Here is a 27,458-nt window from a genome sequence, read left to right as displayed (position 1 = left end):
TGCCAAACATTACACCAGAAAATTACTCCTGCTACTTGAGTGTCCCTAAGAAGAACGAGATGCTTAATGTCAGTGCCCAGGACCTGCAGCTGGCTGATTCCCACTTGTACTATCGCTGAACACAAACTGTTGAGACCCTGGGTTTTTCCCTTTGTGGAGGAGCAGCCCAGAGGTGGGGCCGAGGCTCTGGCGACATCGAGCGCTGCCTCGGGGCCCGGGAGCGACCCCAGCCCGCTGTGTCCGGGGACCGAGGGAGCACCGGGGCTGGAACAGGCGGGGACCGAGCGGAGAAACGGGCGGGGAAACGGGCAGATCGAGGGCGGAACGAGAGGGAAGCGAGGGAGCAACGAAGTAGGACCGATGCGGGACCAAAGCCCTCCTAGCGCCACCGCCCCGGGCCCCGGGCCGGGCCGGCCCCAGGCTCGGTGCCGCGGTTGCCCGGTAACCGCGCCCGGGCCCTCAGCGTCTGTGACGGCGCCGTGGCCTCAGCGCCCGCAGCCGGCGCTGCTGCTCATTCGCACTCGGCATTAGCCAAGCGAATGGTTCGCAGAGATTGGTCTCTACAAGTCCTGTGATTTCGCGGAGAATTGGTCTCTGTGAGCAACTCGGAAACTCGCACAACATTGGTTTTTGCTAGGGACTCCTAAATTCACAGAACATTGGTTTCTGTGAGGGAGTCCTGAACTTACAAAGCATTGGTCTTTGTGAGGGAGTCCTGAATTTCGTTTGAAGGTAAAGATTGACTCAAGTTGTACTTTCTGGTTTTGTCACATCTCTGCTCTGAAAGAGAATGCCAGAGGGAAATACAGGATGGGATAATGCCAGTCTTCAGTTTGGTGGCATGTACAGCTGAGGGGATGAACCATATATGGTCTGCTGATGGTGCTTTTTGTCTCACCGAAGAAATGCAACATTTCCTAAATATACTAGTCTATCCTTTTTTTCCTATAGTATTTATTTAAACTACTTATAGGCGAATGAGTTCTGTTCAAGTTTCAGGGGGTTGTTATGATCTGGTTATTAAAATTATTAAGGAGATGCCTTAATAAAACATGACCATGTGCCAAAGTCAATAGTTTGGATTTTATGGAACAGTAAATGTAAGGAAGAGAGAGGGAGAAAGAAATAGCAAAAGGAGGGGGGAGGGTGGGAGCTGGGAAGGGGGGAAGAAAGAGAGCGACAGAGAGAGATTTAGTAGAAAATATCACCATTCCATGGATCCCATCCCATTCAATCCTCTTCTGGTCTTCTCTGTGGTGAGGCCTCACAAAATGGAAGACTCCAAAGGATTAATGCAGATTTGGGCAAGGTGGCACTGCCCAGGTAGCTCCCTGGGGTGGGGCAAGTTTGGCTCTGTCTCTTGCTACTCTCAAATAATATAAAATCTTTAGCACTAGGATATCCTTTGAGTCTGCCCTGAATTGGGTTGTGGCTTTTCAGATCTGTTGTGTTACTTTGCATGCCCTGCAGTCGTCTGGTGCAAGGCCTCAGGAATGGCTCTGGGGGCACTTTGGAGGTCTTTGATGGGTTATGACACCCCCTCAGCTGCCCCTCATGGGAAGGTCCCCTGGATGTGGCCTTCTGGGGCTGGGGGCTTCTAGAGCTGAGCCAGTTTGCCTGAGGGAGGATGGGTGTCCACTGCCCCTTAGCAGAGGTTGTGCCACACGCCCAGAATTTCCTCCTCCCCCCTCTGTTGATGGGAGGTTTGAGTGCAAACGTGGCCTCAGCAGACGAGTCTGTGGCTATGACTTCCCCAGCCTGAAGGCAGACAGAGCTGGTTTTCAGCACAGCTGCTGGGTCTGGCTTTAGTGGGGATGTATTTTTCTCCCTCAGCCTTGTTCACTTCTCCCCAGACCTGAGCTAATGGGATGCTAGTGTCAGCTTTATCTTGTCTCAAGTTCCCTTAGGCAGCTTAACTCACAGTGCCAAGTTCCAGTCAGGAGGCATTTTCAGGGAAGGGTGGGCTTGGGGGTCTCAGCTTCTCTATACAGTTTTGTCACAATGGGCAAAAAGTCCTTTATAGCAATATTTAAGCCATTAACCATAACACTCCAGTCTCTCTCAAGTCCTGTGAGGAGCAGCTGAGAGAGCAGGGGTCATTTAGCCTAAAGAAGAGGAGGTCCACTCAAGCTGTTTTTAAATAATATTTAAGCTACAGCTTTGATTGTTCTAAGTATTTTTAATGTTGAGCATTTTAGCTCCAGGTTTCAGTATGATCCATCTTTGAATTGCACAAGGTAACCATGTAGTTCAAATAAAGTCCAACTAGAGGCCTAACAATACTAGCTGCTTATGCCAAACAAGCACATAGCTACTTTCAACTCATAGAAAATCTTTAGCACCAGTATATCCCTTGAGTCTGCCATGAACTGGGTTCTGGATTTTCAGAGTTCCATTGTTGTTCCTTCCAGTTCTGTTGAGGGACTGTCACTCATCTGTGACATCATCACTTCACAATGGCATCTGGATTCCCAGGAAGGACACCAACACCTCGACTTTTGCTTAGGGAAGGACTTAAGCCTAATACTGTGAGTAGCCCCTGGGGCTGTGTTAAGGCTGGAAACTGCCCTGGTGTCCCTGCTCTCCCTGCCCCTGTTGTCCAGCAGTGCTCTGAAGCTGCAGAGCCCCTCCCCAGCCCTCTGTGCCATGCTCCTGTTGCTGGGGCTGTCCTGGTGCAGTAGGGAACACTGTGGGATGTGTCAGGGACAGCCCAGCGCCTTGCCTGGCTGTGCTAGCAGAGCCAAGTGAAACCAATGTACAGCTGAAGCCCTCAGCATGGGCTTCTTTCCTTCCCCTTTGCCACAGCAATTCCTTCTGTCAGGCTGGGCACTCACCTGTGCTGCTCTGACCAAGCTGCCCTTGGGCACCTGGGCATGTGAGGGGGAAAGCTCAAACTCTGCCCCAAGCCTTGAGAGCCACGGCTGGTCCCAGCTGGAAGAGCTTCCAAAGCAGCTGTTCTCTCCCAGCTCCTGGGTGGGCACAGATGCAGCCCTGCAGGCAGCACTGGAGCCAGGGCCACAAAGGTCCCTTGCTGTCTGCAGCTCACTTGACTGAAGATGCCCCACTGCTGAGGCGAGGCTCTGCCAAGGACATCCCTCTGTTTTCTTCTCTCGAGGGCTCTGTCAGCCCAGACAGAGAAAACCAATGCTAAGTAACAGAGAGAGCTAAAACTTGGACACATTCCTGTGCACCTCACTCTTGGTACAGCTTGTCTTGCTTGCTTCCCTTGGACTCAGCCAGCAGTGCTATCTCCTGCCTGGGAGTTTTGAGTGTTGTGCAGGGGTGGAGTTCAGGCAGTTCTGAGAGCTCCTCCCCACTCTCTGGAAAGGTCACTGCCTCAATCCAGTGAAATGTAAGAGGAAACAAATGCCCAAAGAGCAGAAATCCCCAAACATGTCCCATCAAATCACAGAGAGACTCATGGGACAGAGCCATGTGGCTGGAGTATGTCTATTGCACTCTGTATTATTAATTTATTGGTGCTAAGTATTTCAGCAGGCAACTTCCAGGGTTTCCAGAACTGTCCTAGTGGCTGTGATCACAAATTATTCATCAGTGCCACTTGTTCAAGGAAAGCCTTTCTGAGCAAGCACATCTCTGACATTCTTGCTGTTTGGTTTTTTTTTTTGTTTTTGGTTGGTTTTTTGTTGTTTTTTTGTTTTTGCATTTCAGCTGCTTCCCTCTAAGTTCCAGAGGGAGAAGTTTGTCAACTCAAAGCAGGAGGCCAGCACTGGGGGGAGTTTTCTGCCCAGAATTGGCCCATGTGTCGACATGAGTGAGACTCGTCAAAAGGTAGCCTTTTCCCGCTCTTTTCCTTTCTGTTTAACATGAAGTTTGAAGAGGGTGAGTGCTTGTGACAGGCTCGCCTCCAGCAAAAGACCTCAGTGTCCAGGTCCTGTTGTCATTGCAAACTGCTGGGAGTGGTGGACTGGGAGTCCTGATCTGCACTAAGCCAACACAAATGACCTCTGCTGAAGCTGCTGGGCTGTGCTGGAGTGTAGCTGCCATTGCTAAAACCAGGGGGGGAAGGCTGAGGACGCAAAGGCACCAAATTGCCATTTGCCATTCTCCTGCTGAAGGAGCCACCTCTTGCTTTGGTGTGGTCACCATCAAATGCTTGGGGTCACAGCATTCCCTCCACAGTGGCAGCGTTGGCCTTTGAGGCCGAGGAGCTGCAGGAATGACTTCAGATTTAGCAAAACAAATTGCATTACTGCTTTGGGCTGGAACAATGTGTTGGGACCCTGAGGGGGTGTTAGATTTTGCAGGCTGCCAGATGTACAGGGGACTGGCCCTGGGCAGAAGGGAATGGATGTGCTTTATCTGGATCAGTGCCTACTTAGAGTTGTGTTTAAAGCTGCTTTTCTGGCAGGACTGGCTCAGTAGAAAGCACAGTCCAAAGGGGTAGGTGACCGAGGTGGGCTGTTGAGCAGGAAATTGGCAGCAAGCGACACGGAACACAATCCAGGTTAAGGATTGCCCTGGAGAGGGGCCTTGGGAACACCTCAGGGAAAGGCACAACTAAGGCACAGTGTGCTGCAGCCACTCCCTTCAGCAGACTGTGTCTCCTCATGGAGTCACACACAAGACCTGCTTGTGTCTCTGGTGTAACAACAGTGTGACTGGAGAAGGCAGACAAAGCAGGGCAGAGCCTTCTTAAAGCAATGTCTCTGGTCCAGAAGCATTTGCTGTTGTTGTGTCTTTCCAGACATGCCTCTGCAATGGTATTAAATAAGATGGCAATAATTACAAGAAAGCACCCATTTAAAGCTAATGGAAAAAGGAGATACCAACTCTACTCTTACCCAAGTCGCTGAGAAAATAATTGAACCTTATCCTCATTCAGCATTGTCATTCACTTGTCTTCTATCCTCATTCACTTGTCTTTTTCCTGACTTCATTTTTGCCTTTACCTGACTTCCTGACTTTATTTTTGCCTTTCCCTCTGTTAGAAAGGCAGTAACTTTTAAATGCAATGAAAGGGGACAAAATCATCCAAGCAAAAGAAAACTGTTTCTTAGCAACCACACACAGAGGCGTGTGTCTCCCTGCCCCCGAAAAGGAGCAAACACACCCTCCAAGAAAAAAGCAATCTTTGTATCCCCTTTGTACCCAGCTGGGACAGTCCCTGGCCCCTTTTCCCCGGAGGGGTACTCAAGAACTTCCATTCTCTCTGACCACCAACTTTTCTGTCCCCTCTCCTCTCATCCTCCTTCCTTTTGGTCAGGTCTTCAGCCAGTTGGTGCTGCCAACTCACAGCAACACCCAACACACCAACCTGAACAAATCCAAACTACAAACAACACATAGTACCAACAAATTCCATTCTTTCACTTAAAAACCTTTTGGCTTCAGCCAAATACCACCTCATCTCTCACACCTCCTCTAGTACTGTTCTCTTCTTACTGATGCTTAAGTTCTAGTTCAAAACAGGTATTTGCAGTTGGGTGGGCCTCAGTTTCCCTGTCTCAGAGTAAAGGACATCCCAAAATTGAATCTGATGTCAATTTGTGGGTCTTACTTACTCCATGAGTGCTCAGTCAGTGCTCCAGTGGGCACAGGGCTGTGCTTAAGGAACGTGCTGCCTGGCATTCTGGAGAAGGAAAGCTGGAGAAATCAAAAGAGCAACTTGGCTTGAGCCTGCTCTAAGCTGATCAAGCAGTTCTTGATCAGCTCAGAGCAGAGGTGGGTGAGCCAGAGTTTGCCCAGTGTGTCCTGGGCACACATGCTCACCCAGAGTCTGTGCTTCACTGGGGATCAGTGTAAGGGATCCTTCATGAACTTTCCTCCCAGCAGCTGAACCTCTCCCTGCTCTCTCGCCTCTCCAGCTGTCACCAGCTCCCCCGAAACGGAGCGTGTTTGGGGTTTCCCCACGAGAGCTGGTATTTCAGAACGTCGTTGCTCATGAGGTCTCTGAAATGGTGCTGTCTATCATGAATAAGGACAAGGTAAGTGCTGGCACCTGGAGCTTTAACACTGTGCTGGAAGAGGAGAGTGCTGTCATTCCCCCAGTGTACAGCAAAGCAAGTTATCTGCTGCAGCACATCCAGAAGAAAATGTCTCAGCACCTTTGTTCTGCAAGTTGTGGAAATCTTCCTGTGCTGGGAACTGTCTCCTAATTTTGGCCATGCATTGATGGTATCTATGCCAAAGGAGTTGGCTTCTCTTGAAAGCTCTGGATTGGTAGGAATGTTGAGCCTGTACAGTTCTTACCTGCTCTCATGCTTTGCCTTGAGCTATACCACATCCTGGGTTTCCTTGGTTAATCTTGGCTCCTGGTAGGAATCTCTGCCTCTCTCAGACTGTTTGGCTCCCTTTGTGCAGCTCACAGTCAGCTCAGGGGCTGAGTCTTCTCCACTTTATGCTGGAATCACTTCTCATTTATGGCATTGGCACTGCAGGAAATGTGTTCTGAAAGAGCCCTGCAATCAGAGTGATGGAGCAGAAGCAGTGGGAGGCCTTTAGGTGCCACTTCAGGCTCCTGCTCAGCTTCATCCAGCTCTGCTCAGCTTTTCCAAAAGCAACACGGTGCTCTGCTTTCCCTTTGAAGAACCACAGCACATCCAACGCTCCTGGAGGTTTTCACCTTCACTTGTGATTGTTTTGCAGTTTCCCAAGAGAGCTGAGAGGGAAAAAGTTGAAAAATGTCACCAGTTGTGTTCCAGTGTAAAGAGGAAAACAGAGACCATTGGAATTTCCGTCAGGGAAACATTTCTCAAATGAGCCTTGTGCCAAGAGTGGGCTGGTGGGAAGAGACAGGAGGGAGTCCAAATCATCTGGTTTAGACTTTCTGAGAGCATTTTGGTGCTCAGGGGTTGATGATATCTGTGTGCTAGAAAATGCATGTGTGCTGTGTCTGTGAATCCCAGAGGGCAGCACCTGGCCTGCTGGCTGCAGGCAGGAATGCCCAGCAGCCCAGCTTGCCTGCACAGGCAGCAAGAAGCCCTGGAGAGCCAAGATTGGCTTTGCATACTGGAACCACACTGTCACTCAGTGCTGGTCATGTTTCTCCAGGCAGAAAATGCCTTTGAAGCCCAGAGTCAATAGGCACAGCCTGTCTGTGTTTCCATCACTTTTGGCAAGCTGAATGCTCTCATGGTTTTAAGATTCCTCCTTGCTGCTTTACTGCCCGTTTAAATTCTCTTTGCCATCTCCTTGTTTTAGGGGTTGTCTTGCTGTGTTCCTTCTTTTGCTTTTCAGGTTTACTTTTATTCCCAGGAAGGCCACAGTGGTTTGGTCTCCTCTCTTGCTGCTCTGCCTGCATGACTCTATCTCCACAACGTCCCTACCCAAACCTCATCTGCTAGAAGGGAATTTTTTCCTTCCCCCAGGACAATTTGATGCTTTGCTTTCAGGTAGCACATTCGCCCCTGGAACATGACAACTTCATGGCTGTGTGCAGGCAGAAGCCAGCAGGTTTTTTGGCCTTGTTGAATATGCAGATGACTTGGTTCAGGTGCTCTGTCTCCATCCTGCTGGTGCTGACCTGCTTGGCCCTTCCTTCCCACCAGGCACTGCCCTACTGGCCCTGGCCACAATGCTGGAGCCAGACAGGAGGGATTCAAGCTCAGCCTTGTGAATGATGTGCCTGTGCCTGCACAGCTGAAAGTGCTTTGGAAAAGGGGCCAGGGAGGGACGTCAGCAGGGCACGGACAGGTCTCCTCTCGTTTCCACAAGTGGCAAAATCATCATGTGATGTCTTTGCTGCAGATTGCTCAGATGGTGAAGGTCTGCATGGAGAGCTCACCTTACTTCCAGCTGGCCTGCCCCAGTGATGTGTACCACATCGTGCCACCAGGCGCCTCTGCCCCTGTGCGCATCCGCTTCAGCCCCGACGAGAACAAGGTGAGGCTGGAGGAGCCAAAGCACACAATGATCTCCACAGCCATTGTTTTCCCTGCACTCTGCTCCAGCCCATTGCATGCTGTGAGCTGGGCTCCAGGCCCTGGGCAGGCAGCCTGCAGCAGCCAGTCACACCTTGGCACTGCTGGCAGGCACTGCAGCCAGGCCTGACAGGCTCTGCTTCCCCTCCCTGCACATCCCTGAGCATTCCCAAGGGAAGATGCACAGGGAACAGGATGAAAATGACAAAGAGATGTTGACAGTTGTTCAGCCATCTCTAGGTCCAGTGGAAGGGGTTTCATTATTATGGAAAACACTCGAGGGACAAAGAGGTCAGAGAGCTTTCCTCCTTCCTGACTGCCAACAGCTTCCCTGCCTGCCCCTGGGCTGGAGCAAAGACGGTGCTTTTTCACCCCCTCTGTTCTGCAGCCTTGCAGCTGTGCTGTCCCAGAGCACAGGTGACCAGGGCACAGCTGCAGGGGCAGGGCAGAGGATGTGCTGTGCCCGTGAGCCCAGCCTGGCACAGGCACACTGGGCTCTGGGTGCCCTTGGTCAGCAGGAGGTTGCTGAGCTGCAGGGGACTTGGACACCTGCCTGAAGGAGCTCGTGTAGGGCAGGTACAAGCTGCAGGCAGAGCTGTGGGCCCAGAGCCTGTGGCAGTGGCACTGCTGGGGCTCTGTCTTCATGCCTGTCACTGTGCTTGCTCTGTCAGCTGGCACCCATTCCGTGCCAAAGGTGCTTCTGCATGGAGGTTTGAACGGCAGTGCTGAGGCCCTGGCAAGTCTGATCTCACTGCTGGCATCTGGAGACTTGTTCATCCAGAAGGGTTTAGGACATGGCATGGAAGGGAGGAAGCCTTGCAGGCAAACAAAGAGAGGCCCTTTCCAACAGCATCCTGCAACCTCTTAGCACTGTTCTTCTCCTGACTTGGTTGGAGAGGCAAAGTTAGAGGGGAGTTCTGAGCCAACTGATGTTTCTGCACCAGGCCAGAGGTGCAGGATCTCTTTGGGTGCAGCTGTTTTCTCATCTTCCTCTTGCTGCTTAGAGTCAGTTTAACACTTTGTCCTATTCTCAGACAGTGGGAATATAGAAACCTAAAGAGGAATGTGCTGTGTTCCCTAGCTCCATGTTCCTTAGAAGGAGCTTAGGAATTATTTAATATCATTAAAATTTGTGAGTGAAAATGATGGTGGCCTAGGGCAGTTCTCCGTATGACCCAAGTGACACAAGAGCTTAATGCCACTGGGATAGCTTTTGCAAAGGGCACTGGTGCCTTTAAAATGTGACATATTAGAAAAACTCAGTGTTCATTTTAGGGTGGAATAGGTAAATTGATGCCCGGCAAATTGATGCCATGGATGAGTTACAGGAAATGGTTTTTCTTCTGCCACAGGGATGGCACTAAATGCCCTGTGCTGAGCCAGTTTCTTTTCCTGCAGGATTATTCCCATGAGCTCACCTGTATCATGGCAAAGGAGAAGATCGTTGTGCCAATTCGGGCCATCGGTGCCCGAGCCATCCTGGACTTCCCTGCCCAGGTGGACTTCTCCGAGTGTCCGGTCAAGCACAGCACCCAGAAGACTCTGCTGGTTCGCAATGTCGGTAACCGGACAGCTCATTACCAGCTGAGCACCCAGAGGTGAGGCAGCTCATCTGTCCCTGTGCAAAGGATATCACCTTTGGGTGAGAGCAGAGTTGGGAAAGAGCAGCAAAGGAACCAGAGCATCAGAGCTGCTGCCCTGCAGCCCTGGCTGGAAGTGAGCAGGATGGATGGCATCTGCTCTTGCTTTCAGTGTTCTTAGCAGGATGCAGCCTTTGAGCTTTCTCTGTCCCAGATTTCCTGGAGGGTGCTGGAACACGTTGGTAGCTGGCTTGCTGAGCACAAGCAGCTTCTGAAATGCTTACTCACCACTGCCAGCCAAACAGACCCATTCTCTGGGAGGCCCCAGGCACGTGGCTCTCCAGTGGTCCCTGCATCAGATGCCCAACATGAGCTGTGCTGTGGGCAGCTGGTGCAGTTCCTGTTACTAAAGCTGCTCTGATTTCCCTTGTCACCTCAGAGCATCAGCTGCCTTTTCTGTTCCATGATGAACCTTTGAAAGCCAGTTTAAGATTTCAAACAGATGATTTAAATCTCTGAATAAGGCTGTGCCCCCTTTCATTGAGATTTCTTTTTGAATACTCTGAAGTTCCTGTGTTTCTGCTGTTTTTTCTTTTTGGTTTGTGTTAAATGTTTTCCAAAAGATCATGAACTCTTCACTGGGAGCTTTCATGAAGGTCGAGCTCCTCTAATGCCTCTCAATGTACCACATGCCCATAGGTATATGCACAGGTGTATAGGAAATAGGAGATCTTTAGGGAATATGTGAAAAGCACTTGGGCTGATTTAGAAGGTAAAAGTACAGAATAATTTCTGCTGGAAATCACCTGAGCAGACACACTGCTCAAAGCAAGACCAGTGTCTGGGGATTGCAAGGTGCCATTGGGAGATCTGGACCTGTCTTTAGATGCCATACAAGAAAACAAACAAACAAATGGACCTAGTTAAAAAGCAGAAGAAAACAACCTATTAAAACCCCCTCCATAGCTTCTCTTTTCTGCCTGTTGGGTGCAATGGTGATTCATTGAAAGGGCAGCTCTAACAGGGTGAGAACTGTCTTAAGGAACAGCTCACAATTAACAGATAAAAGGCCAAAATTTAGCCTGCCAGCCCCATCTCTTGGCAGTGGTTTTCATTTGGTTCTTACAGTGTCAGGGATGTCTCCTTCACAGCTCTTCTATCTGTGGGCTCAGGGAACAGCTTAGTGATGTTGGCTGAAATGCAGATGACTGCTACAGCAGGAACAGAGGAGTCTAGTGGGTACAGCCCAGGGATGTAGGAGATGCAGGGGCTGATTTGCACTGAGTTTTTCAGTCCTGAAACTGAGTCCTGGACTTGGCTGGATCCTCTTCTCCTGATAATTTGAAAAGAGGAAGATACCTTCTTTCTCAGGCAAGAGAGAAAGAAGTCACCCCTGAAGTCACCCCGAGGAGTGTTATTCCCATCCTGCCATCTGAGGGCAGGAACATGTAACATGGGGCAGCAGTGGGAAGGGAATGGAATGGAATGGAATGGAATGGAATGGAATGGAATGGAATGGAATGGAATGGAATGGAAGGTAGTGCTGAAGTGTGGCCAGGGATTCCCTTAAATGGCAGCTTCTCTGTTCTGGTGGAATTTCTGGCAAAAGAATAAGAAGAAAATCCCGTGCCTTGCCCCCAGCAGGCACTGATCCCCCCGAGCCCCAGCAGGGACCTGCAGCAGTGCTGGCATCAGCCCCGGGGCAGATGCAGGAGCACGTGCACTGATCTGGCTCTGGGGCTGCTGAGGCCTTGTCTTTCCTCCCCTCCCTCCAAAGTCTCACGTCCAGCACATAAACATTGCTGGCCCAAGGCTTCTCCATCAGGCAGTGATGGTCTCACCAGTGGGAATGGGAACAGCTCAGCCCATCATTGCAGCAAGAGGTCCTGAATGAGCTGAACCTGAAGCAAGTGACATCAATCAAGCTCAGCTTGCCAGATGTTCTCTTTATTTCTGTGTGTGATGTAATCATCACCAAACTCCCCAGAACAGACTTTTAAATGACAGATTGACCAGCAGCAAAGCACCCAGGCCAGGAACTTTTGTTTCCTCAGTGGGGCTGGAGAAGAGCACAAAGCACATTTCCCCTGAGCTGTCCCTGAGCATCAAAGCACAGAGTCTTGTGCTTGTCAGGCAAGAGCTCTTTACCTGGTGACCAATCCTGATGGCTCCTGTTAAATCCAAAGTGCACCAACACATTTGCATTAACATTTCCAACACCTCACACAGAGTTTCTCTGCTGGGCCAAGCAACAGTTACCAGCCTGGATAACAAGCCACAGTCCCAGATTGCATTGCTGGTAAACACACAGAAACCTCCTGTTCTGCTTCCTTGATGTGCTCCTGCTCATGGTGCTTCATTTAGCTGGCATGGGCTCCTTCAGACTGTAAATAGCATCCTCCTTTTGGGTTTCCATGTCACTCTATTGCTCTAATCTGCATTTGCACTCTTTCAGAGTTTTGACTGCTCCTTTTCTTAGAGCAGCTTTCATTGAAATGTTGATAAAATGTGCCCTTTTTAGGCTAAATCAGGATATTTTCAAGGCAAAATAAACCAAAGAATCACACTGCAAATTCAACTGTAACTATTCCTTGGTCTTCAAGGAAAAGTTCCTTCTCCCTGTCTGATTCCTAGGCTGTAATATCCCAGGACAGGTAGTGCCCTAACATCTGCATCTCCTGAGATGAGGTTTATAGGCAGCAGGAAAAGAGAAATTCCTGAGGCAGTCAGTGTCAAGTTCTGCATGCAGATAGCTCTGAACCCTCTCTGTGCTCTTCACAAACCATTCTCTGATGGGATTGCTGGCAGTGGGACCCTTGAGCCTCATTGCAGAGAGCTGGATGCAGAGTATGGGGGAGCTGAGGTCATTTTACCCCCAGGATCTTGTGAGGGCTGGATCTCCTCAGCAGTGGCTCAGGGGCTGTTTCTGAGCCTGTCTGTTCTGTCCTCTGCTGCCTGTGCTTGGTTTGCTCCCTGCTTGCCCAAGGGAGCTGCAGTGCAGCAGGAATCTCCTGGCCAGGTGTCCCCCCAGCCCTGATCCCTCTCTTTGTGTTGCAGTCCTTTCTCCGTGGTGCCGACCGCAGGAACTCTGGCTGCTGGGGACACCATGCAGGTGACAGTGACATTTCATGCGCTGACCAACGGGGACCATTTTGGGTCCCTGTGCTGCAACACAGGTGAGTGCTGGCCCTTGCAGGGCACAGGACAGTTCTCCACATGGCTCCCTGTTGTCCCTCCCCCTGCATTCCCTCCAGAGGTACCTCCCTGTTCAGCTTTACCCCAAAGAAAACTGAAAACTCCTTGGTGTTCAGGGGCTTGAGAAAGTGGATCCCGTCTAAAGGGTGAAGATTTTTGATTCCTGTTTTGCTGGGAGTTGCTGAGTGGAGGAAGGAGGATCCCTGATTCTCCACTACCATGTGGCTATGCCTGGGTGAAGTTTTATTTGATTCCTGGGCCGTGCTGGATGTGAGGTCTCCATCAGACTCTCTCCAATGCAATGGATTTCTTGCACACCTCTGTCCCATATGCTGCTTCTCCACTGGCTTGTCACACATCCTTTTTCTATGTGGCCCTTACACATAGATGTAGTTTCTGTCTAATAACATTTTCAGGCCCTCAAGTTCCTGTTTGGTGACAAATCAAGACCAATTTTTCCCTGTGCCCATTTCCCAGGCTGTTCATGTTGTTACAAACCTCTCACATCTATCTCCCATTTGATTTCTAGACTGAGGAATCCCATTCAGTCTTAATGTAGAAGCTGCTCTGTACTTATTAATCTTTCTATTGTCCCTTTTTTATTTAATGTGCAATGCGCCAGCTTGGTTTTTGAGATCAGAACAATAGAAAATATTTCAAGACTGATGTGGCTGTGGGTTTGGACAGGGAGATGATGATGATGATTTTCATGGTGTTCATTTGAGAGTGGTTTGTCATATTGCAGAGCCAGGCTGGTTGTGTTTCCTCACCTGTGTCCCCTCCTGCTGTGCGCTGTCACTTCACTTGTTCCTCTGGGCCTCCTTTTGCTGCCCACCTGCCCCCAGGCATATTTGCTGGTCAGCAACAAGGGATCCAAGGGATCAGGAGAGATGGGAGTCTCGTGGGATGCCCAGGGAGACCCTGGGCCAGGCAGGGCTGAACAGGGCTCCTCACCCTGTCACCTGAAGGACTTGGATGCAGAAATCCCAGTGATCTGAGTGGGTCACCAGAGCACACTGACCAATCCCACTGTCCATCCTGTCACCTTGGGGCCAAAGCTCTACAAACACACTCAGAACTAAGGGGTTTAAGGAGCTGCCCAGGACATCCTCACCACTCTACACACAGAGCTGTCAGGATGTGACAAATGGACTGATCCACAGAACTGCTCATTCAGATAAAAACTGTGACACCTTCTTTTGTGCCCTGGGATTTGTTCTGTTCCTTGTGCTTCCATCAGCCAGTGAGCTGAGCAAAGACTCCCCTTTGCTTTGTTCCAGGTGAAGAGAGTATCCACACAAAGCTCCATGGAGAAGCTGTAGATGTTGATGTTGTGTTGAGCACAAATTCCGTGGAGGCTGGCAAGACCTTCATCACCATGGCATACCAGACAACCGTGTTCCTGGAAAACAGGAGTAACATCACAGCCCACTTCCAGTGGAAGGCTTTGCCTTCTGAGGAAGAAGAGAATAAAGAGAAGAGGAGGTTGGTTTGGAAGATGCATTTCAGTGAGATATATGGCCCAAGACTGAAACTAACCTATGGCCTCAGGGGGCTGTTGGTGCTTTTGAATGGTTTAGGCCAAGTAAACCATGCCTAGCACTGGGGTGTGTGTCCCTGGGCTTCAGGAGCTCAGCACTCAGCATTCCAGTTCCATTTATACTCCAACCAGGAATGGCATTTTGGGAAGGAAAGGTTGGTTGCAATGACTGATTTCCTCAGGTTCTAATTGGGCTCCTGTCTCTCTAATCTTCTTCCTACATGACCTGGCAACATCTCCCCTTCCCAGGGAAGTGCTGCAGTGGGTGCTCTGTGACCTTTATCTGCATCCCCCAAGCAGCTCAGTGGGAGGAAAAGCCAGCTGAGGTGGTCGGTGGATTCTCCCTCAGTTTTGGCAGAGGCTTTGAGCCAGGAGGTTTCTCTGGAGGGATGTTGGCTTTGGAAACCTCTCCTGAGCTTGCAAGTGTGGGGTGAAACTCCCTGCTGTGCCAGTGAACAACAAGTTATCCTCTGATCCTTGTGGGACCTTCGTGGCTTGGCTCAGCCTTTGCTGGGGAGCTGCTGCTGCTCCTCCCCAAGTGCTTTGCTCTCCTGCACTCCCACTTCTCTCTGCAAATCTGTGGCTTATTAAATGATCAGCTGGCCTTGTCTCTCTCCCTGGGGCTGCAGGCAGTGTCGTTTGCTGCACCCATCGGGTGAGGAGTGGCTGGAAAACTTCACGGAGGAGAAAGAAGTAGAGAAGGTGCAGGGCTTTTCTGAAGATCACACTGCCCTCCTGAGAAGCAGGGTCCAGGAGAAGAAGGCAAAGGTGCAAGATGACCCCCTGCTGTTCGCCAGTGACAATTTTTTCATTGAGCCATTGGTAAGTGACACCCGAGAACCTCATTTTCTTCCTCTTCCTCTTCCTCCTCCCAAGCACCATTCCCCTGGCTGCAGTCACTGGGCAGATCCTCAGCTGGCCCCATGTGCTGGCAGGGAGGATGTGGAGTTTCTGGAGCGGCTGCAGAGCTCCCTGCTCAAAGCATTTGTGCCCTGCAGGCTCAAGGCAGGGCTGGGAGCCTGACACAGCCCAGCTCTGCTGCCAGGCTGGAGCTCAAGGCCCTGTGTGCGTGTCCTTGCAGTGTCACAGGGAGCAGTTCCTGTAGGCAGGGGCTCCCCCCACACGTGGGGCTCAGCAGAGGCTGTTGGAGCACTGCCAGCTCACACACTGACCTGAAGCTTGCAATGGTTCCCTGGCAAAAGGAGGCCAAACTCAGCCCAAGGTTAATGACAGAAATGCCAATCCCCTCCTGTAACCATGCCTTGCACTATTGCTGAGTGTCCCTTCCAGTGTCATCCTTGTGTGAGCCTGGACACAAGGGTGCAAGGCTGAAATGGGCCTTTGGAGTTCTCCTGCACACAGGGACACAAAACCTTTTCCTTTTCTGGTGATGCAAGCAAACTGCCACGTGCTCCCATCAGCCAGAGCCCTGATTCTGAGTACTGGCATTGGGAGAGATGATGAATGCCTGGTGTCTGCACGGAGCAAAATCCCTTCTCATCTTGCAGTAAAGCCCAGAATAATCCCAACCTCTGCTTTCTTTCAAAACAGCTTAACTAATATCTGTAGTTGTCTCTTCTTGGTTACTCCTATGGCCCATCTAAGGCCAAGAGCCACCAGTGCACAGTGGCACTTACATCCCATGGAGCTGACAGCAGCATGATGGGACCAAGAGCTTGTGTCAGAGCAGCAGGAATATTGTGGAGAGTGGCAGCTGATCAGCTGAGCATTGAGAGCTTCCAGCGCTGTGTTGAGCTGGGTTTGGAGGCTTTCCTTGGCTGCTTGTGTTGTTCACTCATCATTGATGCTCAATCAAGCCTTACAGGCCTGTGGTTGGAAACAAGAAATGTGGAGTTTGAAGAGCAATGCTTTGCTGTCTCTTTCTGTTGTAGGAGGGAGAAATTGGGCCAAATTGTTCGGCTGAAATCACGGTGACCTTCAAACCCCTGGAAGCACTGGAGTATCAAAGTGTGGCTTACTGCCATGTCTCAGGTGCGGCTCCTTTGCCCTGCTCCTGTCCCCCTCAGTGAAGCCATGGTGCAAGCCTGAGCCCACTGGGCTCCCATGGAAGTGCTGGGAAGAGTCCCTGGTCAGCAGGGCAGTGCTGGCACATCCCCCCTGGCCCTGCAGCCTCCAGGGAGTCTCCTGTGCAAGGCCAGGGCTCAGAATGCTGGGTCTGCCTTACTGATCCCAGAACAGCCCAGGCAGTGCAGGGAGAGGTTTTCATGCCACGGCTTTGCCAGCATTTCCTCAAAGGCCAGAGAGCTCCAGAGCAGAACAGCTTTAGTGAACAAGCACTAAGCCCCTGCAGGCCCCTGGCCTCCAGGATGGGTCCATTTGCCATGGATCCATCATCAGGTGGAAGGAGCTGAGTTAGAAATGTGCTCCCTGGCCCTGGATCACCTCCCAGTGCCCAGACAGCAGCAGAGCAGAGGTGGCTGAGCCCCACTGAGCACAGGGTGTTTGTAGAAGGAGCACCCTTGGCCAGCAGCTGCTTCTCTGCCTGTGTGGGAGTTGTCCCCTTGCAGCTCTCACTCTGTGGAAACAGAACACAGTGCTGAGTGTCAGAAGGGGAGCACTTGGGCAACAAAGGCCTGTGCTCCTGGCCCTGGTAGTTTGGTAATTGCCAAACTCATCATGAGCTTTTGTGCCTGCACTGAATGGATTTCAAAGCTCCTCTAGGTGCACGGGAAGGAAACCACAGAATCACAGTATGATGAGGGTGGGGTGGACCTTAAAGGTCATCTAGTGCCAAGGCCCCTGCCATGGGCTGGGACACCTCCCCCTAGACCAGGTAGCTCCAAGCATGAGTACATCCAGCTCAGAGTCAGGGACTAGCACTGAGGCAGCCTGGAAAATCCAGTGTGACAGAGGGAATGATTGTACTGCAATGGACATCTCTCCCCAGGCTGTGAGATCAGGCTGCCCCTGTGCCTCAGAGGGAAAGGCCAAGGACCCCTGGTTGAACTCAGCTCTCCTACGCTGGACCTTGGGAAGATTTTTATCAACACTTCCTATGTCTATGAGGTGAGCAGCAGGGCTTGGGATGGATCCTGATGGCTCCTGAGGCAGCAGCAAGCCTGGTGGAGCTGTGGAATTGCTGCCAACCTGGGCAGCTGTGAGCAGGGAATATTTGATGTACTGCTCAAACCTGGGGGGTCAGAAACGTGTGTCTGTTGTTCCTGAAGCCCCAGTCCCTGCTTTTGGGCAGCCTTCCTTAGGGATCAGCTGGGAGGTTTCCTGCAAAACAACCCCTTGCCACATGAAACCAACACTGGGTCAAAAAGCTGCATGTTCAGAGGCTTTTGTGGCAGTGCCAGACACAAGGCACCTTTGGACTGGGCTCTGCAGAAGCAGCTGCAACAAACTGGCTGCCTTTGAGCTTCAGCCCACTGCAAACAGCTTCCAGTCAAGTGTCCCTGCTTATTGCTGAAGTCACAGGAAATCCATCCAGCCTCCTGGCTCAGTGCTGGCCATTGCAAAGGGCTTGGGAGTTCTCTCCCTTGCTGACCAGTCCCTCACCACACTTCAGCCTTGGTGCATCTCTGGCTCTGGAAGGAGAAAAGTGTTCCTGGGAATAAAGCAAAGGATTTTTCTACCTATTTGCCTCCCCCCCAACAGTGTCAAGTTTGCAAAAAATTCATGAGGGAACAACTCAAAGAGGTAGAAAATGAGGCACTACATCATGCCAGACACTTTCAAAAGCGCAGCTGGGGAAGGGAAAGACACGCTGAGTTTTCTTACCAAAGGATGGTGCTGTCTGTACATTTTGATGCAGATGCCTCATTCTCAATGAATTGTTTCCATGGTATGGGAAAGGTGAATGAGTAGATGGTGCTGTTGGAGCTGTGCTCAGTGGGGCAGCAGCAGCTCTGGGGTGATTCACTCCGCAGCTGCAATCACCCCACTCAGGGCTCTCAGGGCCAGCTCCCCATGAGCTTGGTGATGCTGAGCAGAGGTGCACTGCTCTGTGTCCATGGGATAAGCCCAGGGTGACTGCAGGTCTGTGGAGTTGCCACTGCTCTGCATGAAAACCCAAAGGCAGAACTTGTCCTGTTGTATCTTTTGACTTCTGCCATTCAGCAGCACAAAGCATCTTCTGCCTTTGCTGGGTGTTCATTGCATCATTAGACAATAACTCACAAGAAGGGAAGGTTCCACCTGTATTTCCATTTTGCTTTCTTGCTTCTGCAGGTGGAACTGATTAACCAAGGAGCTCTTGATGCTCCCTTCACCTATATCCCTTCAACCACAAATGTGGACTTCTGCTTCACGGTTGAGCCTGAGCGGGGCATGATTGCACCAGGTGGGACCCAGACTGTTCAGATCTCCTTCCATACCACCGTGCTGGGGAGCTTTGAGGAAAAATTCCAGTTCAGTGTGGCTGGATCTCCTACACCTGTGATCCTGACCATCAGGTAAGGACTCTGGGAGCTTGGTGGGCACATCTGTAGCTGTCTCTGGGACATCCCCCACCTACCTCATTTTGGGGTTGAGCAGAGAAAAAAGGTGATGCCTGAGGTCTTAATCTCTGCTGTGATCCTGGCATTGCCTTAGTGTCAGGATGCCTCCTGCCCTGTGTGGTACCCAGGAGCTGCAATGACTCCTCCCTGCAGGGATCTCCCTCTGCCTTGGGCCATGGCAGGCAGTGGGATGGAGCAGCTCTGGGCAGCAACTGCTCTGGGATGTCCCACCTGAACACCCAGCAAGGCCCCCAGGGCTTTGCAGATGGGCCAGCCTGGGGGATTCTGTAGCAGCAGCAGTGTTTTTAAAAACTTCCATTAATAATCCATGCCAGATGGGCAGCAGCAGCCTCAGCTCCCCTCTCATGGCCATGCTGTGGGGGACAAGCTGTGCTCCCAGCTCCTGTGCACAGAGTGCTCTGGTGCCTCCTTTGCACAGCCAGCAAAGGGCTGATGTGGGAGTCAGGAACTGTGCAGCAGGAACTGTGCCAAGGACAGGGGTACCATCCCATGGGCTGGTGCCATGGCAGGAGACAATCCTGGCCCAGCCAAAGGGAGAAGGGCTGATCACAGGGGAGGCAGAGCTCAGTCCTCAGCACCACAGCAGTGTGAGGCCTTGTCCCTGCCAGCCTGAGCCATGTGCTGCTAGGATAATGGAGTGGAAGCAGGAGAGCTGATGCTGGCTGCTCTGCAGCTTTGGAGCTGGGCTCCTGCTGTTGGGGGGCACTGGCTCAAGGCAGTAAAGAAATGAAAGCAATCTGCACTTGATTGTACCAATAAGATAAGGGAGATGGATAAAAAGGAACAAGGAAGTTATTATTTGGCAAGAGAAAAGTGGTGAGTAGGTCTGCCCATAGTGGAGAAACAATGATGTTGGCTTTGTTTTTGGAGGAAAAGTGCTGCTTTTTTAGTTTGGAAATCAAGAGGGAACATTTCACCAGTCCTTTCCTCTAGGATTCACCTGTCCCCTGGGTAGAACTGTTGCTGCTCTTTTCAAAGGATGTTTGGGGCTCCTCTGGATTCATGTCTCAGAACTGTGTCTGTAATGATTGTGTGGGTCAAACTCTCCTGAGAAAGCTCCTCCACGGGAACAGCAGTTCCAGCTAAGAAGGAGCAAAGCAGGGAACCTGTGGCTGGAAAGGCTGGTTACAGAAGTTTGTGGGGACACCTTGATGTCCATCCCATTGCAGCTGGGGAAACTGAGGCACGGAGCCATGTCTGGGTGTGTGTTCAGGGTCCTTCATGGGACCCCCAGCATCCCAGGGGCTTCTCCTGCCTGCCCATCAGTGGCTGTTGGCTGCTGCCCCTTGGCTTGAGCTGCCCCCTGTGCACAGGGCCCTGTGCTGAGCACACGGTGCTGTGTTGGTTGGAAACCCAGGGTGCCCTGAGCCCAGGTTTTGTGCCCCGAGCCACGACAGCCGGACCTTTGCAATGCCTTTAACCGAGCCCTTTCCTGCTCTGTCCTCGGCCTCCAGGGGCAGCGTCACTGGACCGAATTTACACTTCGACCTCCCTGAGCTCGACTTCGGGGACATCTCCTTTGGTGAGTGTTGCCTGGGCTGGGACACAGCGTCAGGGATCTGTGCCTTCCAACAGAAAAGCATCCCTCACTCCTGGTCTGCCCCAGCAGCCTCTTCAGGCTGTCAACTGCAGGGCTGCTGCTGCTGCTGCCTCAGGGGGCATTTTGCCATTGTGAGATCAAATAGAACCAAGGAATAGAAAGGCAGTATTTTCTAGTGTCTCTGTCCTGCTTTAAAAGACAGATCCCCACCATGTGTGGCAGTATCTCTGGCTTTGCAGGATGGAAAGCAAATCTCAGAGCCAAAGTGGGGATCCCCTTGCAGGCACAATCACAGTGAGCAGCATGGCTGTGATGTCCCTGTTTGTTGGGTGAGGTGGGACATGGTTCCTAATTGCTAATCTCAAACCAAGGCTGGGGTTTGCCCCCAGTTGAGTGGGCTCTGAGCTGTCATGTGCTCAGTCTGTTTGGCCCAAACCAAGAGATGCTTTAAGGGTCCTGCAGAGAGAAACTGCATTAGGGTGCATCACATTCTAGTTCCTGATTCCATCCTCATTTCCTTTTGCTGTAGCTTCTTCTCAATGACAACTCACTGTTTATGTATCGTGAAAACAGTGGGAATGTTGGCAGACTTACCAGGGAATTTTACAGCTTGAATTCTCAGAGTAAATGCTGGGTCTGGGTGCACACTCATCACTGAGAGATAACTGGTGCTGGTTTGGGGCAGGGGAGGGAGCTCCTTCCCCTCCCAAAGAGAGAAGCTTGCAGTGTTCAGCAGGGCTAGGAGTGGGCATTTTCAAGGCTGCAGTCTGGAATCAGTGTCAAAGGGAACTCAGTGATGATTAATTCCTCATGCAGCTTCTCGGTGAGCTGTAGTTCAGAAAATAAAGAGCTCAACTCCAATCTCACTTTTATCCTGGCAGGATATTCCCACCAGGATCATGCCATAATGGGTGCCTGAATGGATATTTGTGTCCTTTCCTAGGCTTTCCCTATACCCAGAGATGTCGCCTCACCAACTGCTCCATGGTGCCCGTGACATTCAAGCTCCGCATGTCGGACGATGGCACGCAGCCGGCTGTTGACAGCCTTGATCAAATACGCAAAGAAGGTGACCCATCCTGGAGGAAGGGAATTCATTTCTATGTGGAGCCAAGGGAGTTCACAATGAATCCCAGCCAAGGAACCATCCTCCCCCAGGGACACCAGGACATTGAGGTATGGGAAGAATCCAGCCGTAGATGCTTCAGCACCAGGGCTGAAGCTTCACTGGAGTGTGGGAGGGCTTTAGCTCTGGTGCCAGCTTTGAGCATCGTGGGAGTGAGAGATCTGCACTGCTGGGAGGCCTCTGCTAGCTGGCTTACCCGGGATGTTCCTCAAGGAGCACTGGTTTGTTTCCAAAATCCTACACTGAGATCAATACCATATGGTCAAGTCCTGAAGCCATTCTTTTGCTTTTGAGAGCGATTTCTTTGATTGCAAGTGGGCAGAGCAAGGATGAAGGCAGAAGGTGGCTGTCAGAGAGATGTCATTGTATAAAGCAGTTAGCTTTTCTTCTTGGTCTCATTTTCCCTCTCCTGAGGAGCAGAAAAATTTGTGTTCACTGCAGGGATCTCCAGTGGAGACAAAAACCTCTGCAGCCATGTGTTGCGGTTCAAATTGATTTTATCGATTCCTTGTTCTGTTGTACACCCATGTTCTCCCTGAGTTGGCTCACGCCTGTGTTTTACCCTCCCTCAATGCTGTCCCTCATGCCGTTCCCTGCCCCTTGTTCCAGCTCTTTTCCCTGCCTGTCTAGGCAACCCAGCCCCTTTTGTTCCCAAACCTTCTTTGCCACTTGAACCTTGGGCCAATCCCTGATTGCAATACCCCTTTGGAATTCCCCTATTCTTGGAGACCCCATTGGCCATGTGACCCATCCTCTTTACCCTCCTACCCCCAGTGGTCCCAGACACTTGATGTAATCCCCTCACTCCTCCCCTGAGGATTCCCTATTGATTTGCTGTTTGTATCCACCCCCTGATTTGTATTTTTACAAAAGCCCTGGCACAGGAGTGTCCAGGGCTCTTGTGCCTCTGATTCCTTTATTTGGAATAAACCCTTCCTTGTGGAACTTCAAGACAGAGAGCCTCCTCCTTTCTCCTCTGCCTGGTCCCTGTGGTGGCTTGTCTCTTGCGCTGTACAGCAAGTGGCTCTGAGGGCTCTGCCTCTGGTAAATGCCCACCCTGGGGCAGCTCCCCACTCCTGGCGTGGTGCCGGAGTTCTAAGAGCCAGCCCGGGCTCTGGGTACCATGGCAGCCATGAACTGCCCAGCACCTGCTGGGCCACACTTTGCCCTCAGCCTTCTGCTGTAAAGCTGAACTCATTGTGTTCAAGTCAGATTTCCTCTGCATTTATGTCATTGTAGTCAGATGAAAAATTGGCCCCTTAATTTGAATGCAGTGGTGTGTAGAGCTTTAGTCTAATGTTTTAATGAAGCTGACCGATGCTGTGATAGCAAGGTGTGTTTAACAAATCTGCTATTGCCAGAAGGCTTTTGTTACTCTGAGACTGTGCTCTACACATGGACCAGCAGAAGAATTAAAGCCAAATCCTTCCTCAAGAACTGGAGGATGTCACATGTGGGTAATGAGCTTATGTAAGGAAGAATTTACTGTTCTTTTTTCTACCAGGTGACCCTGTGTTCCAACACCGTGATGGAATTCTACAGGAGATTGCTGGTGGACCTGGAGGGTTTTGGTGAGGGAGTGGCATCAGTGGTCATCACAGCCAGGTACCAGCCCTTCCTGGCCTCCCCCAGGCACTGCCTTGCGCAGGCTTTGCTGGCTGCAGCTGCCAAGGAGAAGAGCTGCTTAATGGCCTCATGTTGTGCCAGCTGGACATGAGAACAGCAGTGCTTGGACAGCAGCCTGTGGTGAAAAGCACCCCTGCTCACAGCCCAGCACAGTCCTGGCCCTTTTCTAAAGGGACCAGGAATGGTATCATTGATTGGCCTGGGTTTTGGTGCTTGAGGTGGAACAAATTTCCCGAGGGCCTCCTCTCCTTCTTCCTGCAAGAGATGGAGTTGTGCTGGTTGTGACCACCCTGCATTGGTTTGGGACACACCAGGCAGCCTGCTGAGAGTCAGGGTCTGGTTCTGTTCATGAGGGCACATGACAGGGGAAAGTGGCTCCCAGCAAGAGTGGGGAGGGCAAGGTCTTATGAGGGGAAAGCAGCCTTGATGTGGCAGGTCAGCTCCAGTTTTTCTCCTTCCCTGTGCTTCCCATTTTGAGCTTTAATGTTCTCAGACTTAAACCAAAAGTCGTTCTTGCTGCAGCAGAATTCCACCCTGCTGTGCTGCTGTGGGTGTCAGTGTGATGCCAGAGGGATGCAGCTCCCTGGTGCTGTTCCCTGTCCCAGGCAGAGCCATCCAGGCAGTGCCTGGGCTGCCATTTTGTCAAGCAAATGGAGCTGGGGCCAGTCAGTGCCTGGAGCTGTGCAGTGCAGGAGCCAGGGAGCTGCAGGGCCTGGGAGGGGGTGGCTGATCAGCCACTCTGTGGGGCAGCTGCTGTCTCGTGCCCTCCAAGGCTGGGGCCAGCAGCTGAGTTCTCAGGCAGGGCAACAGCACCATGGGAGAGAAGGGAGTCATTTGTACTGAGACACTGGGGTTGTTTGTTCCTTGAGCCTTAGGGAGCCCTGATCCTTGTTGGGATGGCTCCCCCAGAGCTCATGGGTCACTGGGACTGTTCCAGGAGTCCTGTCAAGCCTTCTTGGGTAAAGCAGGGGCTGAGGCAGCTGTGGGGCAAAGGGCTCTGCCTGGGGCACTGGGCAGCCTCTGGGTGCTGCCTCTCAGGGTTTGCCCCTCCTTGACAAGACGTGTTGGAGTGGGAAGAGGTAGAAGGCAATTTATCCCTGTAGGGCTGTTCAATGTGCATTTGACAGTGACCAATGTGTTCTGCTCCATTGCACAATCTTTGGGGGGAAACGTTCTCCATTCTCTCAGTATCTCTGATTGCCCTGGGGTCATCTCTTTGCCCAGATGTCTCGTTCCTGAGCTCCAAGTGTCCTCCCCAGTCCTGATGTACGATGAGTGCCACCTGAAGGTGCCATATGAGAGGAAGATCCTCATTAGGAATCCCAGCCACCTTCCTGGCTGCTACGGGCTCATTCCCCAGGTTTGGCATCACATCCACCTCCTTCTGTCAAATATTACTGAGGAGATTATCAGGGGAAAAAAGGGTTTGGATAAGACCTTGCTGGTTTCTCTTCAGTCTTATAGATCTGCTGAGAGCAGGATCCTACCCGACTGTAAACTTTAGGAGGCAGTTGAAGCTCCTGAGGAAACAGTTGATGTTCTGGTCTTCAGGGTGTTTTCATGTGGGAGATCTTAGAGGGTTGTGAAAAGCTGCTGCATCCACAGACACCAATGCCTGTGCTGGCAGCCTCCTTGCAGGTTCCCCAGGGAGTGCTAAGCCTACAATTCTTGCATCTTGTGTGTGCCTTTTACCTTTGTGCTGGGGAGTTTGAAACGTGTGTGTAAGTTGCTGTTGCGGTGGATGTTAAGGAGTCTAAAGTTTCTCCAGAGGTGCCTCTGAAGTTGCATTTCATTCTGTCCCTTCCAGAAACGCAAGGAGGACTCTGCTGTGCTCTACTCCAGCCCCAAGCCCTGTGGGATTGTGCAGCCCCAGAGCACAGCAGAGATCCCAGTTGTGGTGGAAGTGCAGGCCCTGGGCACTCATCGCACCAACGTTGTCATCGGCGTGTTCGGGGATGAGAGAAACCCACTGGTGAGGGCAAGGGGAGATGTGAGCCTGTGTGCAGCTGCTCCTGGCAGGGTGCACAGGGACAGGGATTCTGCCGGGGAAAACAGGCCCAGGCTGCTGGGGAGAAGGACAGGAGGGATGGGGGGCACAAACAGCTCCTGCCTTCGAGGTGGCAATCTCAGGGTCTGACACAGAATGGAGCTCGGCTGAGCTGGAATCCAGGGGCATTTGAGTTCATTCTTCTTTCAAATGCTGTTAACTTTGGAAACATCTGTTTGAAAATGTCATCCCTCTGAGCACAAAAGAGGACGTCAGAAGACTTCTGGGAACCTTGAGCTTTCTGTAAAAGAAAGGAAAGCTGGCATTTGAAGGGTGGTTGCAAGGATTGAAACTTATATTAAAACATATGGAAATGGCGATGCCAAATTCCCTGGATGGCACCAGACATCAGAACCTGGGCCATTGTGGCACTGCCTGTAAATCAGTGAACAGGAAGGACAGGCAATGCAGGCTGTGCCAGGGAGCCTGAAGTTTGACCAAACAGTTGCTTTCAACTATCAGGCTGCTTCCCTTAGAGAGGAGGGTTTCTCCCCACCAGAAGGACCAGTTGTTTAACTGTCAGCCTGGTCTTAACTAGAGATTTCTTGCAAAGGTAAAAGCTTTGGGCCAATAATTTTTAGTTGGAAAGGTTCTCTTACCTTAATCCTTTTTGATTTGGAGGTGAACATGTAATTTTCTTTTTCCCCAAAAGCCCAGCATTTCAGCTGGAGAGTGGTATCTGTCCCTAAAGAAATAACTTGAGCAAGGTTGAGCTGTTGAAGGTTTTTTAGGTTTCCCTGTTGTGGTTTGTTTTGTGTTTTTTTTTTTTTTTTTTTAAATCTTTCTTGCTTGCTTCCTGGAACAGAGAGCACAACTACGGAGCTCAGGACAGCTGGCAGAAATCTCCCCAGGCCCAAGGCTGGCAGAGCTTGGCAGGATCCCAGCACCACAGCCTGTGTATGTATGGATGGATGGATGGATGGGGAATGCGACCTGAGTCGCCTGGGAGTGTTGGAAAATGTCAACCAACCCCCCAGCGGTGTCAGGGGAACATTCCTGATAAATCCCTGGTGGAGCTGCAGAGTTTCTGGCCTTGGGCACTGGGGGGGCTCTGCTGGCTGGGCACTGGCTGGGTCTGCCCCTCGGTGCCTCAGATCTCACCTTTTTGCTGCCTTCTCTGTCTTTCCCTGTCCCACTGTGCTTTTTGCATCCCCACCAGGTGTTCATGCCTGTCCTCTGTAGTTGCTCAATGCAAGCAGTTGCAGCTGCTGCAGCAGCTCAGTGTCATCCCTGGGCTGCCTTTAGAACAGACCTGCTCCAGCCTGGATTGGGAAGGGCTGGATCAAACCATTTCTCAGGTCAACGTGCCAGCACCCACCCAGGGGCTGCATCCTGGCCAGGAGCTGCTCGTGCAGGTGTCCCTCCCTCCCACTGCAGCTCCCTGTTCATAGTTATCTTATTTTCCAGAGATGAGCTCTACCCACATAAATTCAAACCCCAGCCACCAAAAGAGAAGAAAACCAGTTTGGGTTCCCTGGCCTCTCAATGGAGGCACTTCAGGACTGGACAGGAGGATACAGCCAGAGCCCTGAAAGAAGTGCAGGATTTTACCCACTCTTCAGGAGCAGAGGTAGATTTTCTTCTACATCCAGTGCTTGTGTTGCCTCCCCAGCCTGCCAGCACCAAGTCCTGCTGATGCTGAGCTCCCTTTTTGCTGCCCTGCTGTGCTGTGCTGACAGTGGGCTGGGCAGCAGGGCCAGTGGCTGGGTATGGGCTGTGTGGGAGGGAGAAATAGGAGAGTTTTCCTTGGAGAAGCTGACTCAGATCCTACAGACCTGTGTTAAGTGTGGGATTTTTTTTTTTCCTGGTTTTCTTCCCAAAGTAAGATGAGGCTTTTCTCTGCATCATCATGGTAAGACCTCCAGCTTCCTTCCCAGAGCCAGCTGGGATGATCCTGATCTCCATGGAGCCTCTTCCCAAGGCAGCCAGACTCCCTGTTTGCAGGGCTCTGCTTTCACCCAGAGCTGCTGCTGCACTGCTGGCCCTGAAGCTGTCTCACAAAGGGAGACTTTGCAAAGTGGCTGTCTCTTCCTCCCAGCACAGAAAATGGCATGTTTTCCAGGTGCCAGCACCAACTCCTGCAAACCCTCACCTGCCACGAGGCTTGGAGGGATTCAGGTGCTCCCTGGACGTGGCGCACGCTCCCCTGGGAGTGGAGAAGGCAGGAGGGAATCTGTCTCACTGCCCATTGTCAGTGTGGCCAGCAGGGCTGGAGCTGCCAGTGCCGCTGGGGGCCCTCAGCATTGGCCACAGAGGGGCCTCCCATCCCTGCAGGCCCATCACAAAGGGCTGCTGGAGCAGCTGCTTGTTGGAGAGGCCGTGCAGGACACGTTGTAGGGCTGCCCAAGGACGCTGTGCAGCACCTGTGGAGGGCACTGCTCCCCCTGGAACTCCTCAGGTGCTCCACAGGAAGTTTTTGCAGGCGCTTTTGCTGTAG

General features: G+C 51.6%; 1 protein-coding gene across 1 annotated transcript; it reads left to right on the top strand.

Annotated features, from left to right (window-relative positions):
- Window positions 1-360: 360 nt before the first annotated feature.
- Window positions 361-27,458, top strand: LOC143693002 (hydrocephalus-inducing protein homolog). The gene is made up of 16 exons (XM_077173085.1): window positions 361-441; window positions 5,829-5,948; window positions 7,711-7,845; window positions 9,282-9,481; window positions 12,521-12,639; window positions 13,939-14,143; window positions 14,828-15,020; window positions 16,091-16,190; window positions 17,107-17,225; window positions 18,393-18,616; window positions 20,137-20,204; window positions 21,166-21,398; window positions 22,853-22,953; window positions 24,199-24,262; window positions 24,848-24,946; window positions 27,420-27,458. The coding sequence occupies exons 1-16, from the start codon at window positions 361-363 to the stop codon at window positions 27,456-27,458; spliced, it is 2,100 nt and encodes a 699-aa protein (XP_077029200.1).

The sequence above is a fragment of the Agelaius phoeniceus genome, unplaced genomic scaffold, assembly GCF_051311805.1.
Source record: "Agelaius phoeniceus isolate bAgePho1 unplaced genomic scaffold, bAgePho1.hap1 Scaffold_113, whole genome shotgun sequence".
Taxonomy (NCBI): Eukaryota; Metazoa; Chordata; class Aves; order Passeriformes; family Icteridae; genus Agelaius; species Agelaius phoeniceus.
Note: the sequence above shows the minus strand (reverse complement) of the source record. Positions and strands in the feature narration are given on the sequence as shown.

Excerpts from the sequence above, each read along its gene's own strand:
- LOC143693002 (XM_077173085.1), top strand. The coding sequence starts at position 361 with ATGCGGGACCAAAGCCCTCCTAGCGCCACCGCCCCGGGCCCCGGGCCG. Across the intron at positions 442-5,828 it reads CTCGGTGCCGCGGTTGCCCG|CTGTCACCAGCTCCCCCGAA; the intron begins GTAACCGCGCCC and ends TCGCCTCTCCAG. Across the intron at positions 16,191-17,106 it reads GGCTTACTGCCATGTCTCAG|GCTGTGAGATCAGGCTGCCC; the intron begins GTGCGGCTCCTT and ends ATCTCTCCCCAG.